The following is a 20,941-nucleotide window of genomic DNA, read 5'->3' on the forward strand; positions in this document are numbered from 1 at the left end:
TCGAGTTTTTCAGATTGTGATAATGTGTTTCAACATTACCGTGTTAAACTCAGTCTTAATGTGTTGTCCTTGTGGTACTTTTTATGGTAAGTTGGGTATTTGAACCAAAGTTGTGATCCCTCAATGCATATCTAAGGAAGAGGTTATTGAACAAGGTTTCAGAAGTGGCAGTTCTCCTAATTGGCTTGATGTTTCTACAGATTTCAATTCATATCAGCATATTATGTGGTCTGAAGTATAACGGGCATTTTCGGGGACTATTTAACAGGCTTGTCAATATGGTGTTTGATAGGAGAAACTATCTCCCTCGATTTATTTGAAGAGATCAAATCAAGTCATTGAGATATTCAAGTGCAGATTTCAGAGTTTAGCAGCAGTTTTCTAGAATGAATGATATGTTTCATATTTTGCTTGAAGTTAGGACTTTTTCAAATTGTGTGTAAAGAGATCAGCATGTATTTGTTTTGCCATTAAACAGCTGAAGGCATTTAAATGTTGTGCGTTAAAGGTCAGTCACTTTTAGCAGGTACTATTGCATGGCAGTTTATAGCATAGCATGACTTTAAGTGTTAAGAAAACGCTTCTCTGGCGTGTCTATAGTTTAATTGTTCAGTGAACAAGTGTTTTCTTGTGGCTGTACGCAAAATTGTTACTCAATTTCAGCTCATTTAGCTTATCGTTGCACGTTAACCATAGTGAGTTCTGCATTTCTCATTTTCTTTATAAGGTTGTTAATTTCAGATAAAGATGAATGATTTTTCTCAGAAATGCATTAATTTTTTGAAGATGGGGCGGTACAATGATTTCGAAAAGTTTGGTATCAGAGATTTACCATGTAGAAAGGACTGGGAAATAGGCGACAACGACGAATTTCCAACTGAGGCGTTTTATTTACGTGGTTCGAGCGCAGAAAAGCATTATGCTTGGAATCGTGAGCTGAAGGACAAGTGGAATGGTGGACTGCTTAACAATCCTGAAACTTTTGTTCTGCAGGAGGAAGGGGTAATTAGCGCTCGGAATTCTGGCGTGGATTACGGTTACGGCGATGCACAGACAATCTCCTTCGAACTACCCCGTGAAAAAGTTAACTTCGAAGAACATCCCGCTGTTAAAGTAGTGACGGCTACCAGTAGTGCTACGAGAGGCGCAAGGTGTACTCTGGGCCGTATAGAGCGGGGGGTGGGGAGTCAGTTGCAAAACTCATCTCTGGGTCAAAATTATGGATAGCGACGAATGTTGATGCTGGTGAAGCTTTATTCGATCTGACTTCTTTTTGACCTGTTATACAATTTTGCCACTAAAAGAACTGATCTTCGAGGAACGGAGGGATCTAGAATGGAAAACCAGCTCCATTTTTATGTCGCTGAACCTCTAGACTTAATAGTACAACCCAGTTTTGCCGTGCATGCTGTTATTACGGAGCCCACTTTCAGTCGAGGTAAAACTCTTTGGGCGGTAGTAACCGGTTATGAAGCTTTAGCTAAGAAGGATAGCACAAAACAATTTTGGGTCACCGTGTGATAAATGATTTTTGTTTAGACGTAACGAAACGTCAAATTGTGCAGGAAAAGCAATTATATTCTGAATTGGAACTTCTTCGTCTGAAAATAAATGATTACCAAAATTTTATCAAGGGCCCACCCAAAGATTGGGAGCTTCCGTCCTTTATAGCTGAAAGTAACGTCACAACTCACATAAAGATTCTCCTTCGCGGTGGATATCCATTAAAGGAAAGTTTGGGTGAGATAAAACGAAGAGTTGTGAAGAAGACAAATTTTCGTTCAAAAGAAGTAGCTACAAATAATTATGTTACAAAGTATACAGAGCTGAGTGCTGACGAGAGAAGGGATTAGCCAAAGTGTGTGCTGGAGCTATTGTTGTTGTATTAGGGGTCACTGCATCATGTAGGTTGGTGAGACATTGACTTTATCATTTTTCGTTTTAAAAGTATTTATGCGAACGGTATTTCCATAGAAGTTTATCTTGTGTCTACCCGAGTCTAGTGCATTTTTACATTTGAAATTGGTTAATAGACAGTTGGCAGCAATTGTAGCAGCGCGCAGATTGCGCTAATTCTATCAGAAACGCAACTTGTTTGGCGGTTCACAAGTTTCAAAAATTAAGCCGTTTTTAGCGGTCTGACAGCCGCTAGTAAATCATAGATAATTCAACTTTTAGTTCGAAATTGGGAAATCCCGCACACAGGAGTCTAATTTATGACCAGATCCGTCTGTTCGTCTATAAAACAGGTGATTATGAGTGTTCTTCGTTTCGGGGGGCGGGTTTAAACTTTTGGTGAAGTTTTGACGGATTGAATTTTTGGCCATTCAGACGGTATAAAACTATGAAAAACTCTTCAAATATATCGTGTTTTGGTCTGATTCATTAGTACGGAAACCAATCTCAATGGTGGTATAGCTAGTTTCTGTCAAAATACTTTTTTTCTTCAAACTATGTGTGTTTTTGTTGATTTTTGAGCCATTTTTCAGGGGTCTGATTTCCACGAAATCATGTCTGCAGTACTCTTAGCCAATTGGCCTCAGACTCGTTCCTGGGGCACCTGGACCCTGGTTTGTATCCCTGAGGTTCCAGAAAAATGTTTTCGGGCATCTGGAGGCCTTTTTGGGGCTCTAACTTAGCCATTTTTTGAGGGTAACATTTGTGGTATCAATTTTGGATAATTTTTTGGAAAAAAGTTCATTTTTCTTCAATATTACGCAAAGTGTCCTAATTTTCGGTTCCTTAGCGTCATTGGAAGCATATGTAGAAGCGATTCATGTACTTTGTGTCATCTAAAGTTGATTTTTGCTGGGGACATTGGAGATAAACCAAGTGCACGTTCTACATTTTTCAGTTTTTTTTTCGCTCTGTTTTTAGGCTCTTTAAGACATAATAATGCGCGTCAAATGATTAACTGGCCACTGGACATTATCAATTAGTGTTCGTGTTATAGTTGTATAGGTGAATTTTGACGGGAACATCCAAAAATACTTCAATAATTTGTCGTAGAACACTTTTTTCCGAAAGTTGATTGAGACCGCATCCAAATTTTGGTAAATTTATCGAACGTATTTTGTGTTTCAACATAACAAATTGTAGTGTGTGAAGAACAAATGAGATGTGGTAATAAGTAGTTTTATCATAGTAGTTCTCTTTCGTGATCAGGTTGAAGATATATCGATTTAAAGTCGTCTCATATAATGAGAAGATGGAACCTATTGGTGGTTTGTGCGCGAATTATTGACTTTGCAGCATTTCGGGGTAGTTATTGGCATCTTGCCGCTTAAAGCCTTTATCCATCTTCATATCGCGTGATATGCTTCCAATTTCAATTACATTTATGTTTGAAGTCATTTGTATGCTCTTTGACTGGTTTCGTGCAACTCGTCTATTATCTTCAGTTGAGCCTCTTTTGTATCTCTCAAGGCGAGATCGGACTTGGTCTAGTTTCGTTTCTCTAGTTGGAAATTGGTCCCTTCTGGATCCGCGCGATGATTCTGCAATTATTTTTGTTCTTTTGTTGAGATAGATGACTCTGTGTTTTGATTGCTTCGAGTACTTGGTCCTGGTTGTTCTTCTGTATCTTCTTCGTCGTTTGCTCTAATTCTCTCGCCCTCAGCGGCTCCAGGTGGGCTTTCAGGATACTGAAATTGTTCCGGTGTTACAATACTCTCGGGGCTGTCTGAAATGCTGGCTCGGGGTGAATTTTCATGAGAATTTCTTGGCGAATTCATTGGTGAAGGTGTTCTGATTTCCGCCGGTGGTATTACTGGTATTGGCGGTATTATTGGCACTATCGGAGGTACTGGTGCTACCAATGGCATTGCAGGGGCTCCATTTAGATGAACAGTTACGCCGAGGCGTATTTGCGAAGGTTGAACTGTTACGGTCTTTGAAAAAACGGTACTTTGCTCCTCCTCTAAAAAATTTGGAATAAACTCATCAAATAATTCTGGCTAATTTTGAGTTGTTCTTCTCAAAGGATCCGCTTCAAACATTTCAGGATCAATTTCCTGTATGTCTTCTGGTGGCTCTGTCAGTTTGATAGGTTTTAGTCAGATCCGATGAACACATTGAGTATAATATTTCCGCGTTTTTCTAATAATATAATTTGAATTTGTCAATACGACTCTGTAGAGTGGTAGCCATGTTTGTATTGCTTCCTGGGTATAAACGTTTTGCCATGTTAAACGAGGGTACAGTAGTAAGCAATGTGAATGCAATTTGAGTGAATGTGCTTCAGCTTTTTGATCATAGTAACTTCTGTAGACCTGGTAAGAATCTAAAAGTCTTTGTTTATTTTCGCCAAATTTTCGAAGCATAGCGTCTTGTAGCTGCGAAACGTAATCTGAATTGACTTCAACTGCTTGCACTGCTCGTGTAGAAAAACGGAGATCAAGTGATTTGACAGGTTCACGTCCATGAAATAGAGTTGTCGGACACAAATTAATTGACGAATGATAAGATGTATTGTGTATAAAGTTTGCAAGAGGTACATACTTGTGCCAATCATTCCACTGTTCATTGAAATTGAGTTTTAGGATTCGTTCAAATGCTGCGTGTGAGCGTTCCGCTACTCCAATTGTCTGTGGGTGTTTCAGCGTAGCATGTTTGAGGTTAACTTCGAGTAACTTCGCTAATTCAGCCCTTAGCTTGGAGGTGAAATTTGTTCCTAAATCACTCAGTAATGTACTAGGCAAGTAGCTATGCTGGAAGCAAATCTTCACAAGCTCTCTGGCAACTGTGTCGGCACTACCATTTGTCAGTGGTACTGCAAACAAGTACTTCGAACACACAACAATTCCAGTAAGAACGAATTCGTAAATTGGGCCTTTTTGTTCAACTAAGTGAATTTGCATCACTTCTCCGGGGAATGACTGTGGTGAAGAGACAGGCTGTAATGGTAGTTGCCGTTGCTTGTTCGTTGTTTGCTTGAGCTGTAAATATGTAATCCAATTTTTGATGAAATCGATGAAATGTTCAGTAAAAGCGGGATAATAGAATCGTTTTCAGAATTCTTGAATTGTTCGAAGTATTCCCAAATGTCCTCCTGTTGGTGAGTTGTGTAGTCTATAGATTACTTCCTTCCAAAGATCCTTTGGCAGGCAGTACTGCTTGAAAACTACTTTGCCTGTGTCATCAAAGAATTGTCTGTATAATGTGTTGTTTTGAATTTCCAAACGGTCAAACTGTTTCGCGTATTTCTTCAATCTTCGAGATGCATACTTCAAGTAGTTACTTAGGCCGTTGCGTTTCCACTCAATTGCTTCCATAATCTCCCCGTCTTTGTTCTGCTCACTCGCCAAATCTAATATTTCTTCTCTATCCGTCAGATCGTTCAAAAGATCCGCAAGGTTCGCATATTGTATTGCATGAATTTCCGCACGCTTCAACTTAGAGAGACTGTTTATTTCATCTCCATTTTCGCGTTTTCGTTCAACATAAGCGTCCTAAAGTCCGAGTTCCTGTAGTTGTGAAACGATGATAACTTCTTTAATCTCTGATTCAGGGACATTGTTCAATTGGTCGATATTTGAAATAGAAACATCAGGTGATTTTGCTTCAGATTCAACATATATTTCACGGACTGGTACTTTGTCTTTTAATTTAAGGTACAGGCTGGCTCTTTTATCCGTTTGTACGCGTGAAAGAAAGTCTGCTACATAGTTAGCTTTGCCAGGATTATGGGCAATAACTACGTTAAACGAAAGAACTCGGACCAAAAAGTTCCATAGTGATGGAGGAATGGTTTTGGACTGAAAGAAATGCGTTAAACTCCTATTATCCGTGAGTACAATTACTGGATGACTGGATGCCCAGATGTAGTCAGAAAACGGGTCTAATGCAAAGTAAAGTGCTAAGAATTCTTTGTAAGAAGTTGAAAACTTCAGCTGTGCTGTCCTGAAAAGTTGTGATCCAAAAGATACTGGAGCATAAATTTTCTTTTCCTTTGACTGTTTTCCTGTCACGTAGTCGTCAACCATAAGCACAAATCCGGCTCCGTACTAACTTGCGTCACAGAGAAGGACATATTGTAAGCCAGGTTTAGGCAATCTGAGCGTCATCTCTGTTGCTTCAATTAAATCCTTTTTCACAGTTTCTAATGCCCTGTAATGTGTTTCTTTCGCTTCAAAATCGGCTCCTTTACGTAACAATTGATAAAACGGTATAAGCTTCTCGCCTAAATTTGGTATAAAAATTCTGAAGAATTGGGCGAAACAAATTGGTCTTCTAACCTGCTTATTTGTTCTTGGCATTGTAATCTTCTTCAAAAACTTTTTGATTTTCTCTGCTTGTGGGGATATTCCCTCATTTGTTTTTGTACTGCCCGGCAATTTGATTGACTGCGAGGCTAGTTCACATTTTTCTGGTGATAATTTCAGTCCAAATCTCCGGATGCAATCGAAAAGGACTAGGAAGTAGCTTACTAAATTCTGTTACTGCGCTCCCAATATCGTCCATGAATTGTGTGCATATACCAGCTGCTAAACAAGGGTCTACACAATGGCGAAGGAATGAACTAAACCCAGTGACTGATTTGCTAAGTCCTTGAGCTATACACTTGTACGCGTAAGTTCTTGATGAGAAATTGAAGGCTAAGAGTTGTACTGAGGTGTCATCCGCCATCTGTACGCAATGATAAGCTTGTGAGCAGTCAAGTTTTGTGAACAGTGTTTTTCCTGCAAAATGACTGGTTGCGTCGGCCATATTTGAGATTCGGAAGTTTGTGCTGTGGTAGTCATTTTTGAGTAGGTGGTTGACTCTTCTCAGATCAATTAAAATTCGCAGTTTGCCTGACTCTTTTCTATGAGCAAATAATGGACTACTGTATTTAGATTGTGACAAAGTTGTTATAAGTCCACAGAAGTGCATCAATGCTGATTAATTATGCAGTTCATCACGTAGCTGAATTGGGGTTGGTGGTCCTTGTACATATAGAGGTAAGTCATTCTCTGGAGTTAGTTTAATGTTCAGTTCCGTACTGTATCCGACGTCAAATCGGTGTTTGGCGAAAATGTCACAATATTCAATTAATAAGTGCTCGCATTCTTCGATTTGCTTCTGATTTAATGGCGAATTTTTCCAGTTGAATCTACTGAGAAAGAATTTGCGGTCTTCATTACTTCGTGGATCAACCTTCAACATTTGGAAATTTAATATTTGGTCGTAAATTTCTTGTTGTAACAACGGCAAACTAATTGGGTCCTCGCAAGATTTTGGTGTCGGAAACCATAGTTTACTGTATTCCGGTGAGGTCTCCTAGTTTGGCCTGGTTTGTGTTGTGTGAAATCTTGGATAAGCTGGTTCAATTCTGCAAAATAGTCATCTTTGTTTCTTGAATTTGCTCACGTTATCAGTTGTGGGTCAACTTGTGTCAATTGGTCGTCTTGCTCGGTTGAAAAGATTGAGAATCTGCCCACCTCTGTTCGGCTATTGATTGTGATAGGGTATTCAGTTACGTTTAGGGCAGAGACGTACAATGTATTATTCTTTGCTACAATACTTAGCGGAGAACTTAGTGCAATTTCTGTTTCTTTTTAGAGAATTTCATCTTTTTAAATGGAAATGAGTTTCCTCTATTATTGGTTCTACCTCTCTGAGAATATTGACTTGATCGGTGATTTGGATAACCACATGTATATCAGAAGGTACCGCTGCATCTAGTCACAAGCATATATGGGCTGGTGGGTATGCGGAATTGTGACTGAGGTGTGAAATTTCGAGGATAAAACACTTGAGCATTAGAGTTTGGGAATCGGGGTCTCGTATTTCTAATAAAGATGTTTCGGTCTCTAAAATTATTTCCTCTGTAAGGTTTTTGATAATTTTGACTTGCATAGTTATTTCTGGGCGTGTAGGGCGCCGCAGGGAATTGCCCCTGCCTATTAAAAAATTTCTGGAGAGAGTGAGTTACATCTCTTTGTGTTTTTGTTTCTATCTGTGCCGCCGTGATGCGGTCAGCAATTGTTTGAAGCTTTTTGTCTAGTGAATCTTGCGTCTGGTTCAATTAAGAGAGCGCATTTATCAAGTTCTCGGACACTGCGTCATTGATTTCATTGAATCCATCTTCAGGATAGTCATACTTTCTGCACATGTCTCTGATTGTCATCTGTTGTCGAGCAGTGGTGCAGAGGTCGGTAACTAGCGTGGCTGGTGGTTGTTCAATCAATTTTGATCTCAGCCATCCCGGCATGGCTTTAATGAAAATTCGATTTACTTGCTCGTTTTTACTGTCCTCCACTGCTTGTAATCTAGCAGCTCGTGCGGCTGTTTCTCCATCAAAACGTGCGTGCTCTGCTCTATCACCTGCTCCTCCATCTCCTGGAAGCGCTAGTGCTGCAACTACTGGCAAATTTGGCGTTGGGTAGGCACGCTAAGCCTTTGTTTGTAAGTTCACTAGGAAGTTTTCGGGGCTGTCTGTTTTTGGGGTCAAATCTTAATTGATCTTATTTAAGAACTTGTACTTCTTGAAGATCTTGATTCGCGAAGTGGTCCCTGAGTGCTGTGAGGCTTAATTCAAGATGAAATCTGGTTGCTTCGGGCAACGTTTGAAAAAATTGTAACGCGGCGTCTCGGAAGTGGAGTGTTGGGAAGTTCGATTGTTGGTTTTTGGGGATTGCTGCAACACCGATGAAACATCGGAAAAAGTGCTCGAATTGGCGGAATTGCTTATTTTCAGCTCCACTATAGGGTTCTACTGTTATTTGGGCGTTAGCGGCCTTCTTAGTTTCTTATAATTTTAAAACTGCACTGAATTAAGGGTAATGATCTGAATGGGTTGGGAAGGCATTTATTCAGAAATTACGATGAGGGGAGTTTCAAAGTCATCTAAATCGATATCGTAGCCATGGGTCATGAGATGTCTAACTTTAGAAAACTCACGGGCTTTTTTCGCAAGTTTTTGGGGGTAAATATTAGTAAGGCGAGTTTGTCAATAACATTTTGAGTTAGAAGCACGAATTAATTTGTTTTGTCAGAAACAAAGGCACTAATGACTGTTGAGGTAATAATGTTGTTAGTTTGGGGGCTAATGAATTGTATGTAGCTACAGTCTACATATTCCACAAAATAATTTGAATAGCGGCAGTTATTAACAACAGGGAGTATTTGGGTATTGTAAAAATCGTGGTAAGGCATTTTAATTTAGCACCAAAATTCATGTGTTCTAAATCTCAGTTTCCTGGTTGACACGATTTGCTTACCAATTGGGGGTTTCACTCTCTCTCGTTCTGTTTGTATGTGTCTAAGTGTGATGTCACTCTGTCATTAGGCGTCACCTTCTTTTAGGCTCCAATCTCTGTTGCATTGACTATTGATAATTGGAAGGAGAAACTAATGGCGCTGTCTGTCATAAAGAGGTAGATGAAGAGTGCTGTGGTCAGATAATACGCATTGATAAAGAAAATAAAAAGTGCTGCAGTAAAATATAAATAAATTTTGTTGAGAGACATCGATATTAGGTAAATTATAAAGTACTAATTTTAGTTAGAAACTCCGCTTTCGAATATTACTTGCGATTTCGGGCTTTCTAAGTCGAGATGCATTTCTCTTTTAATGTGCTTAATTACTGATGTGAAATCATACTGATTGTCGAATGATACTATTGCAATGAGCCCGTCTCTGTAGTCTTCTGTTAATCGAACAATAAAAATAGTGAGTAATTTGTCTTCAAGAAAGATAGAATACGATTCTGCGGAGGTATTTCCGATGTTGGGACTTCCATACGAAAAGAGTGTTAAATCAAATTTGTGCAGCTGTCTAACTTCATCTGTATCATATAAATATGTAAGTAATGTTATGAACAACAATGACATTAGAAAAAAAAAGAAAATTTAAAAGATAAACAATTTTTTTGGAAGGAACTGATTGAAAAAGCTGTCTACACTCCTGTCACCATTTAATACACCTTTGTCCGGCTATATCATTGTGTTAATTGTGTTGAAGCACTGTTTCTGGCTAATTTAATTAACTAGTTAGTAGCATAGCTTTTGTTGCTTAAATTACTCCTTTAGCGTGATTAATTGTTTAGGCCTGAGCGGTTTTAATTTTGCTTCGGAGCAGGTCCGACAGCTATAAGTTTTGCCACTAAAGAAAAGGATTTCAATCTAAGACTGAAATATTTGACTGCTGAATTTCAACTCGACAATTTTGGTTGTGTCGCTTAAATTATCACTTTTTAAGACCCGAGGGCCGTATTTACATTTGAGCAATCACTTAAACAAAAACATCAAGATTAACTCTAGATAAATAGAACTTCCGGCGCGTGCTGACAAGTGCCGGGCAAATAAGATGAACATAGTAAAGTGTACATTGTAAATATAAATACAGGCTAGTACTATAACAAATTCCTCTGTTATGTGTAAACCAAATAACAAAAGATAATAAGGCAGAAAAATGGAGTCTATATATGGCCTTGAGATTATAGCAAATATAGCACTAAATAAAGCGATCAGTGAAAATGGGGAAAAGATATATCCATTACTATATAAAACGTACTTTAGGACGTTACATTAAACAAAAGAAACTGCTTCAAAATTGCCGAACTTGAAAAACAATTGCTGACATTTGCTTTTGATCCGTCCAATGACACTACTTTTGTATCTCTCCGTAAAAGATATTAATCGCTCAAAATCAACCTCACAAAAGAGGCTAGCTGAAAGTTACTAGCCCCCAAATATATTTAGAGTTTGAACAACAATACAAAAATAATAACAACAAATTATAAAAAATAAATGTTGCAGAATTTGGTTTCTGTAAATTGTACTGAAAAATAACAATTAATATACTCTTCAACTTTCGCATATCCAATTAAAAGTAGGGAAAGATCATTTTTCAAAAAGATGAAAAATGTACAATGACGAGGCCAGTGCCCGAAAAGGCAAATTTCGTCGTAAGCATATATTTTGTCAATAGGATTCACGGATGAACGTAGCCCAGTTCCACAACTTTGAGCATGTCATTAGCCCAAAAATTTTTTGACCCATTTTTATTTGTAACTACTTGAGACCAAATTCGAATAGTTAATTTTTCTTGTGAACAATGATATGGGAATCGCAAAACAGCGAATTGTCTTTATGCAAATTAAGCATAGAGAAAGACATTTCTGAAATTAATCATCAATTAGGGTTTCTTTCATTTTGGTCTAATTGACACTATCTTTGTTATTAGATACCGCAACCGTGGACAAAGCTAACGCGCGAGGAAATGAGTTAGTTATAGCGTGGAAAAGAAAAAAAATCGAATAAATTTACTCGAAAATTCCAACATCTGCCACGTAATGACAAAAACCTAACAAACCTGTTGATTGGTCGACAAGTGAGTGTTTCCCGACATAGCTATAGTGTCGTACATCTGCTGTGTGTACTTCTCCAGATTGTGTATGGTCTGAGTGGCTATCTCAGGGGGACATCTGCCCCAGTCCTTCTGCTGTCTCAGTTGGGGTAGGAAGACATACTGCATTGTCTCCGCGAAACAGAGAGCTGGGTCACCAACGACAACGCCTGGAACATACAGGGTAAAAATAGCGCTGTTCACAGAAAATCTCAAGAACTGTGGTGGTAAATTGGTCAAGAGCATAGTAAACAAGTTATTTTTAAAGATTTTGATTCATTATATAAGCAAAAAAGTTAAACTTGCTTGCAGCAAAATAAAAGGCAATAGTTTCATGTCTTCATATTTCATACAGATATCAATTTAAATGAATTGTATAACTGCTCTATTGCAATTATAATTGATAACTGAAATAAAAAAAATGTTTTAGAATTGAGAACGTTTACAAAATATAGTCTTAAACCTCGTCTGATGGCACAAAGTTGTTCTCAACGCTGATAATATTTTTCATTCACTATATTGTCATCATTGATACAACAATAAAAATGACTGAAAAAAATGCAATCATCAAAACCTTAACAGTTTGCTATAGAAAATCGGAGAAAACCAAACATATCATCTATGCCACCATCTGATCTGAATTGCTCTTAGAAAAAATTTCGCTGTACATTATAAACACAATGTAACATTGTACAAAAAGGTTCAGTAAACAACCAAATTATGAGTTAAGTGAAATTCGTCTGCTACCCTGTCATTATCGTTCAACTTAATTAAACTGACCTGTTAGGATGTCTCGTTCGAATCTAGTGGCATCGACATCTTTAGTGACGTCAGGTCTGATGAAGTACAAGATAGGAGTATCATATGTCTTGACCTCCTTGCACTCTAGAAGGTTGTTCGTGTACCTCAACTGGGTCAACTGCAACACTATATCGTGCGAGGTACCTACAGCGACAAAGATGAAAGACATTTTAATAATTATGAATGTTGACCAGACATTTGAGAATTTTTATCGTGTAAGATCTTACAAACTTCTTGGAGAAGTGTCTTAAATACTTATAAGATTATGCGTCGTGATTACTGTCGGGACGTCAGGTCATTTCACGCCTGAACTTCAATCGCTGATTAATACTACCAGATTAATATACCTCAAAGTTAAAAAATATTACCTTCAATACAACTTTTCACAGCAAACAATTTTCTGGAAAAAAATTTACTATTTTTTGAAGAGAACTTCTGATTCTAGAGGTTTAGAGGATATATCTCTTTCTTCTTAACTGCTTGAGTTTTTACTTTTTTGTGCTCATAAGAGTCTCTGAACAAGATTCTCTCTTGAAAAAAGTCTCTTAACATATCTATCACTCCGCTTAAGTCCACAAAGCAATTTTTCGAGGAACAAGAAGATAATTGAACAGTAAGGAGAAACGAGAAAGAGGAGGATCTGTAGTGCTACTGTAAACTCAACTCCAAACAACAGAATTCGAAATGATACTTTAACCAAAATGAAGATAGAAGTTTTTTTCTCCTAAAGAAATAAAGTTTTGCCAACAGGATTTGGTATTAAATTTCTAAAAAAGAGCAACTAATTTCAAGTGGTTCCGCGCATCTTAAAGTGTGAAAATAATTGTCATTTTTAGCCAGAAAACTACTCCTTTTAAATGCAAAAAAGCAAACTCTAGCCTATAATTGCAAAATAAAGCCTCTGATAGATTTCAAGTACATATATAATCTTCGTACAATCCAAAAAACATTTTTAAAAGAAAAGACAAAAATTAGAAACCTAAAAAACAATAATCAGATATTCAAATAGCTACAACTGAAAATTTATCTCCGACTAACAACAAACGTCATTTTAAGCATAAAAAACCTAGAAAAGCATAACGCCGCAGAGATAGGCTCAACTAAAACAGATACCTTTGCAGATTTGGACAAAATTGAGCACTATTTATGGGAATTGCGCAAACAGAATTCGCAAAACAAATTGACCAAAATAACAGCGGATTGATACACAAGCTTTGTATCTTTTTTCTAGCGCTTTGCACAATATAGCTATCTCTTTTTCGCACTGAGCGATTCCGCACTGAAGGTATCTATACCCCGCAGCTAATGTATTTATAATCCTTAATTGTGCGTAATTTAATGCGCCTTTTTGATCAAACGAAGATGGTTGAAGACTTAATAACAAACAATATGAGGCTGAGATAAATTAAACACAATGTTCTATTTGTTTTGAATTGTAGGTCGCGAAATAGACAACAATACACCACCTGCGAAGAAAACGCTCTAGAATAACAAACATCACATCGAACTCCCATAGCACATATCAAAACACAAAGAGAAAAGATAAAAGGATGCAAAATGCAGAACACGCAGATAGAAAAAAAATGTCAAACTGCAGATCAAAACGCAAAGTCCACTTTTTTAAAAGTTTTTGGACTGAGTGTTTTCAAAGACCTGCGAACTTCTGTGCTTTGTCTGAAAAACCACTCACGTTGACCATTCTAAAACCAATATACGCGCATTCTCATTTTGGCTGCTTTAATTCCCAATTTGGACACACAAATTCTCACTTTGGAAAGTCGCATTCTATTTGTGGTCACAATAATTGAGCGATGTAATGAAAAGATCACGGATTCCAAACAAAAACTTGCTCAATTTGGCAAATATCCTATGTTGTCTATATAAAAGCATTTCAGCACCTTAGTGGTGCCAAAATTTCGTTCTGTAATGTATTTAAAAGCGTCAAGGTGACAATAATTGCTAAGCATAAATGGAATGGTCTTTCAGTAAACAGAAGACAAATGTTTTGCAACTCTTTTTCACGCTAGTTTGTACTGTTGCTTTCATCAACTAATGAGAGTTTGTCAATTGAAATACTCATTCCAATCGATATCATTCATTATATCAGTAGAAGTTTAAATTAATTGACACAAGCTGTCAATAGACACCTGTCAAAAGACACCTGTAAATAGACGCAAAAATACTTAATCAGCTCAATTGAACGATTTCCTTTGCTGAGTTCAATTGTAAATCACCAATTAGTTGAATTAAACAAGAAAAACAGTAATAATTTATATGCGAATTTTGACCAATGAATTCCGCTATTTTATCTCAGTGTTTATCTGTCAAATGAAACCTGCCAAAAAAGGCAAACAAGGTAACTAAATTGGAAAAGTTTTATTTGTTGAATTTATTTGGAAACATCTCATTAATTGAAATGAGCAAGAAAAAACGGTAACCAATTGATATGCGACTTTATCCAAAAAAAACTTCACTTGAGTCTTTGTGATAATGGACGCACAAGAGGAGTTTATAAAGTTTCACACAAAACAATCGAACTTTATACATGAAAAAATATAACTAAACGCTAGTTTAATTGATGAAAAAGCAAATCAAACATGGTGGATAAAAAGTTCATCTACTGCAAGAACAACTCTAAATGGCACCAACCTAAAAATGAGGACTTTTCGAGGACGTCTGGTTGTGGTTTTTTTTTTAAAAATAAACATTATTTTGCTGCCAATGATTTAGTGCGCATTTTAATTTTTATAAGCATGCCTGACTTATCTTGGACATCACGTAAAGGGAGTTTTGTTACCTTATTGTCCGGGCATTAACTGATACCAGACGTCCGCCCAACTAAAATCTATTTTCTTTGCACACTCATTTTTGCATCACAAACAACTGTTCGAGTAAATTTTGTCAAAAGAGCTTAAGAACAATTTGACGCACCCAATAGAATTGTAACTCTCCAGTTTTAAGCATCTTGTGTTAACGCAAAGAAAACCGTAAACATATGCCCAGCCGTCGATGAGATCTCAGATGATTCTCCAAATCCTCTCGTAAGAGATCAATGCCAACAAAGCTTGAAATCATTTTCACATGCTCAAAAACGCGCATTAAACAAGGCAAACTGCGGTTTATAGATAAATTACCTGCGGATTATTGATATACTCAGTGTAAAAAATTGGATACTAAACTGCGCAGACTAAAGTATTACAGGACCTGTTACCTAATTTCCAACTTGAAAGTATCTCAATTCCTCATAAACGGCAAAAACACTTTGAGAAACATTGGTATTAAGCCCGTGTCCTAAATTTGCAGTCTTTAGGTATCTAGATTTCCAGAGATTTTTACTAAGGCGAAAATTTTGATGTATACTTTGGCGGGATTATGAGTCAAACAAATCCCACTTATGTCAACAGAATGAATTATGAAACAAGACCGAGTTACTGTCGAATCATGGCCTATGAAGTCTGCTGATGTCTACTGCTTCCTGCCCCAAAACTTATTTGTTCACTTATAAATTTGCTGATGTTTATATAGTAAGCCAATATATATGCTCTTCGCTGGGCTTCCATGAGGAGAACCCTCTGGACTGGGTTTAAATAAAATGTTTGTTTCAACGTTTTAAAAATGAAACGAGTGAACCTCTCCACACATAATAAATGGCTAGAAGCTGACTACTGTTATAGTATATGAAATTGGCTTCATGGCATAGATAAATGACAAAATAGCTCAAAATGAATTTTAAGATTGCAAAATAGCGCATATTGTAACAGTTTGATTGGTAGCATACGAAAAAGTTGTCTACCAGCATAAAAGGCGTCCCCTGTTAATAATGTTTTTCCGAAAAAGTTTAGAAATGATCTAAACAATGAATTAGTTTTCTTTTTTCAACACATTCAGTCATTCTGGGGGACATGGTTAAAATTGACACTCGTGATATAAAACCACAATTCTAGGGGACGATTTTTTTTGCAGAGGACGATACAAAAGTAGACAATCTTGTACTGAAATACAACTTTTTTTGTGTACCTCTTTGCTCGATCTTTGCGAAATTTGTTGAACTTTATTTGCAATTTTCAAATTATAATTTTAAAACTTGGATATTGAATAAGAATTGGTCCTAATATTCAGCGTTGCTGCATGCCGGCTTCAGCATCGAGAAGCAAAAGAAAAATAATCAATTTTTTAAAGGACGAAAAAAGGAGTTGAACCGCATGAGCACTTGCTGGACTTTTACTCGAAGCACCTTTCTACCGGGCGACTTTAGTCAAATAAACTTCACCACAGGAAATCTTTAGTCTTTTTCAATAGTTAAGTTCTCAACTAAGCATCAGAGCATCATATCACTTATTTTATATCGTACATATGCCACTTACCTTTTTCTCTCTCGACATAGAAGAACAATCTTCGTTGGCCTCCAGCGATGAACAGTTCATTTATCAGATCCAACGTCTCCGGTTCACAAATATATTCCTCCAAACCAGAAGGATTGCTAAACATCAAATTAAATTTTTCTCGTGTGAATCACACAAACAATCGTGTATTGGCACATGATTTTTTGGGAAAAAAGTGACACACGAGAAAATGCCCAGTTATATGATAAATCGTGTATTTTTACACGAATCTCTCAGCCTTAATGTCATGGTTTTTTGCATGAGTTTAATTTCTAAATTTTATCTTTGAAGTTTTAAATTCAATCTTCAAACTGCCTCAAATGTATATAATATCTCAAGTACGCCTATTTATCAAGGGTCACATCTAAGTGCAGTGTTTGTGTTCACTTATTTTTTTGTTGCAACAATTAAATTAAAACTATAACCATATGGTTGAATATACTTGAAGCAAAAAATATTTTAAATCATTCAAGTAAGTTATAAGCATCAATAAACTTTCTTAAAGAATCACATTATAAAAATGTTTCTGATTGTTTTCTTTCTTAAAAAATAACCTTTAAAAGCTCCTGCGTTACTATTCAAAAGAATTTTTCATGTTGTGAGAGCAAGAAATCATTCAACCTTGTCTCAAAAATATTTTCTTTTCCAACCGAAGCTATTGTGGTAATCTATTCCATTTTTGTACGCATTGACGAACAAACGAATATATTCAAATGTTGGTTTTGACTTTCTATCTAATTTTAAATTGTTTTGTTTGAGTGAGTTGATGAAGACTCAGATACCTGTAAAAATATGCAGAATTTTCAGGTCTGGCTATGTCAAATTGATATTTGATTAGCGAGGTTTTTGCTATTATAAGCTCAGCTGGCAGGACCTTTGATTTTGTTAGCAGATCTCTTGCGTTGTCCTGATTTTTGCATAGCAAGCACACCTTTTTTACCCCAGCTAATCTGCCGATTAAAGCGTTTCAGCCTTTTTGGTAGATAAACAAGGAAAAAAGATTGCCGAAAACAAAAAGGGTGAAAGCGCGGGTGATTATAAAAGAAGAAAGCAAGCCTTCAGGGGAAATTGATGTCTTATTAGCTATATTGATGTTATAGCAAGAGCTGTCTTTTTTAAGGCTTTATTCTGCTGCAAATTGAAATTGGGGCTCCTGTCAATTTGAATACAAAGGTATCTGCAATATTTTTGTGTTGGGAGAACTTCTTTTTCATAAAAAATGGATCCGAAAAAAGAATTCTTGCGCGGAATAAAAGATTAATTTGGTTTTGTTTGTATTCAAAGCTAGTTTGCTCATCTCTACATTTTCTTCCACTTTCTGTAAAAATTTCCATGACTTTTCTCTGTAAACTACTATTTTTTTCCACGAGAGAAATTACGTCATCTCCAAACTGAATTACTTTCTTTGTAGACAAAAAATCGATCACAAAAAAAAAAGAAAAATGAGTGATCCTAAAAAAGTTCTCTATGATACAACGTAATTCAAAATTTCACAACCAGAAAATATGCCAATAAATTTTACTTCTTGTCTGCGGTTCCTGGGAAAACTATACTTTTCAAATTTTTTGAAGAAAAATGCTATGCGAATTGCAATTAAAAGCCCTAGCAGGAAATACAAAAATAGCAACAGTTTCGTTGCTTTGATCTAAATAAGACAAAACTGTTTCAAATAATTGTAAATCTGAACCGGATGCTGGTTTTTATTTTGAAAACCGGATTGACCCTATTTTTTACAAATTTATGCTTATCAATGAAATCCGTCATCTGAGTCAGAACGAGGCGCTCAAAATTTTTGCTTAACTCGTTGTTACAGAAATTGATTAATAGTTTCCACTTTCCAATTCATCCCCTTTTTCGAATTGCTGTCACATAGGCCATTTTTTTGGCTGGAAAATATTTCTCCTTAATGAAAAGTATGCCTGTAGTTTACATGCATGTCTTTATAAGAAAAAATGATATTTCATCAGGTCCTGCTGCTTTGTTATCGTCCAACGAGTCCATAATTGAATACACTTCTTTTCTAGCCACAACTCTGAGCGTGAACACAAGTATGTGAAGTTTATCAGAGTATTTGCAAGCGATATCTGAACCTTTAAAAACACCTAGGTTAACAAATAATCTATTCAGAAAATTGACAAAAATTTCTGGATCACTTGAAATTTGGCAACGATCTAGATATCATCAACCTTGACACTTTTTATTCGGACTGAGTGTCTGTTTAAAGAAATTCCATTGTTCTTTGATTGTTGGTAGTGTTTTCAAATTGATTCCAAAATTGTTGTGGGCCTCACTTAATCTCCGTTTAACCAAACCTCTTATATGCTTAAATTAACCAAACGGCTCACTGTCAGGACTTTTTTCCATTTGATGAACAGAACATGTTTAAGCAATCAAATACTCCAATTCCTGCGCTAATTTAAAATGGATATCACTTAATTTAACAGTCTGGATCGGTGCTTGTTTTTCAACAATCATCTTGAAATTATCGATGAATGAATCAAACATACCGTTGCCATTCTCACATTGGTACATTTTTCACCATTCTGTAAGGGAAAGATCTCTGCAAATTTAGCACTTGACAAATGTCAAAAATTTCCGGTCGGTATCGTGTTATCATTGTCAGATTTCAATGAGAGGTTTGATTTGCAGGTAGATTCGTTGTCAAAGGGCAAAATAGTTTCCGTGGTAGCTTCATTACGTTGCAAAAACGTACATTTTGAGCAAGCACACTTAATTTGTCCACTGCCCCATGTTTTAAGATTACTGCTTTCCGGGACAATAGTAACTGTGAGGGAAAATAATTCAAATTTGCTAGAAATTGTAAATATTCGTCACTTATGTCCACCATTGAGGAATTTGATGACAAGCGAGAAAGATCAACGGATTTGTGTCCTATTATCACGAAATTTTAGTCACTATTTCCCGCAATTTTGGCGTACCTGTCACTATTATTCTTGTCACTATTGACTGCAACTTTAATGCCACTATTATCTGCGGCTTTATTATCCGCAATTTTAATGTCTTTATTGGCAGCTTATAATTACAAATTAGCTTAAATGTGTTAAGCGCTTTTAATTGCTTCAAGTGTTGTTTCAGACAGAAAGAAGGGAAACTATCGTCCCTAAAGAGTAGGGATAGATTCGAAAGCTGATGAAAGATCACTAACAGAGAAAAATTTACTACAAATAACTGATGAAGAGTGACTGATGAACTAAGACAGATTTCTCGTATAAAAGTCTTTCAGTGATTTTTCCCTTTAAATCAATAACAAACGAAACTATTTATATCCACATTCGAATTTTTTGGACTGAAACTGATACTTTTTGTGCGCATTTTGTCTAATTTTTCGCGTTTTTTTTTTCAGTGTGCCATTGAACTAAAGATTATATTTATATGATCGATTTACATTTTTTTTTAAATATTTATTTTCTCTATCAACTTAACAATCTATCTACAACCTGTTTTACAAGGAACAAATAACAGCTAGCGATAAGAAAAAAGCAATGAAGGATTTTTATAAAATTAATCGAAAAATTATTTTTATCTACTAAGTGAAACAGCACTCAGGGTTTTTAATAAAAAAACTCAAAAGGCTGATTCACACTGATCAATTTGTATTAAAATAATCTAATTAAAGACTCCAATTATAACAAAATCCAGTATTTGAAGCTTCAAGTGCTTGACGCCATTAAAATGATCGCCACTCAGTCCAAATTGACTGTCAGATGAGCTAAAAGAAGTAAAACTAGCGGTGCGTTAATTGCATTTCATTCTCTATACGCTTTGATATAAATGCAAAAATTGTGGACAAGGCTTGTTTATTTCTCTTATCGATTGCGTAAATTATAATGTGATCAATGGCCGCAAACCAAATTTGTAATTCAATTGAGAGCAAGCATAAACTGAAATGGAATAAGCATGCTCAGAATTGCGGCTATTGATGACGATACCCCTGCTAACGAAATGCGGACAATGATGACATAAAAGGGTTAAATTTCGAGATCTTGTTCCACGCGGTAAGTGGGCTGACAAAATGTCGTCACATTTAAACGCGGACAAGGCTGAAATGTAGGATTGGCGACGTAATGTTGATTTTCTTCGCTAACTTCCAATTAAATTTAATGAAAGGATGTCATCAGATGAAAAACGCCGATCTAAGGGAATGGACGGCCAGCAAAATGAGAGAACATGAGAACTAAAGCCGAGTAATTCCCGCTTTCTCTTTGGTTAGTCTCCAATGCATTGTTTAAAACTCAGTTTCTTAGCTTTTTAAAAATGCCCTTAAAATAGCAAAAACATGGCTGCAACCATCGTTTGAGAAAGTCAGATTTGCGGCGCACATAAGTGAACCTCAAAATTTTTGCTGCGCTAATTTTGTTACAAAGTAAAGCGTTTAAGATTGTCTAAACAGGCCACGAGAAATATCG

At 36.4% G+C, this 20,941-nt stretch overlaps 1 protein-coding gene across 13 annotated transcripts in view; it reads right to left on the minus strand.

Moving 5' to 3' along the window:
* The window catches only part of LOC142348118 (dynein axonemal heavy chain 5-like), a 242,955-nt gene that overhangs the window by 200,354 nt on the left and 21,660 nt on the right, over positions 1-20,941 (minus strand). For all 13 annotated transcript variants that reach the window (XM_075399292.1, XM_075399290.1, XM_075399287.1 and 10 more), the window contains exons 3-5: positions 16,497-16,612; positions 12,112-12,276; positions 11,299-11,501 (exon numbers count right to left, since the gene is read on the minus strand). In XM_075399292.1, the coding sequence (XP_075255407.1) occupies positions 11,299-11,501; positions 12,112-12,276; positions 16,497-16,612 (484 nt within the window). The remainder of the gene's footprint in view (positions 1-11,298; positions 11,502-12,111; positions 12,277-16,496; positions 16,613-20,941) is intronic.

Source organism: Convolutriloba macropyga, chromosome 10, assembly GCF_964194025.1.
Source record: "Convolutriloba macropyga chromosome 10, txConMacr16.3, whole genome shotgun sequence".
NCBI lineage: Eukaryota > Metazoa > Xenacoelomorpha > Acoela > Convolutidae > Convolutriloba > Convolutriloba macropyga.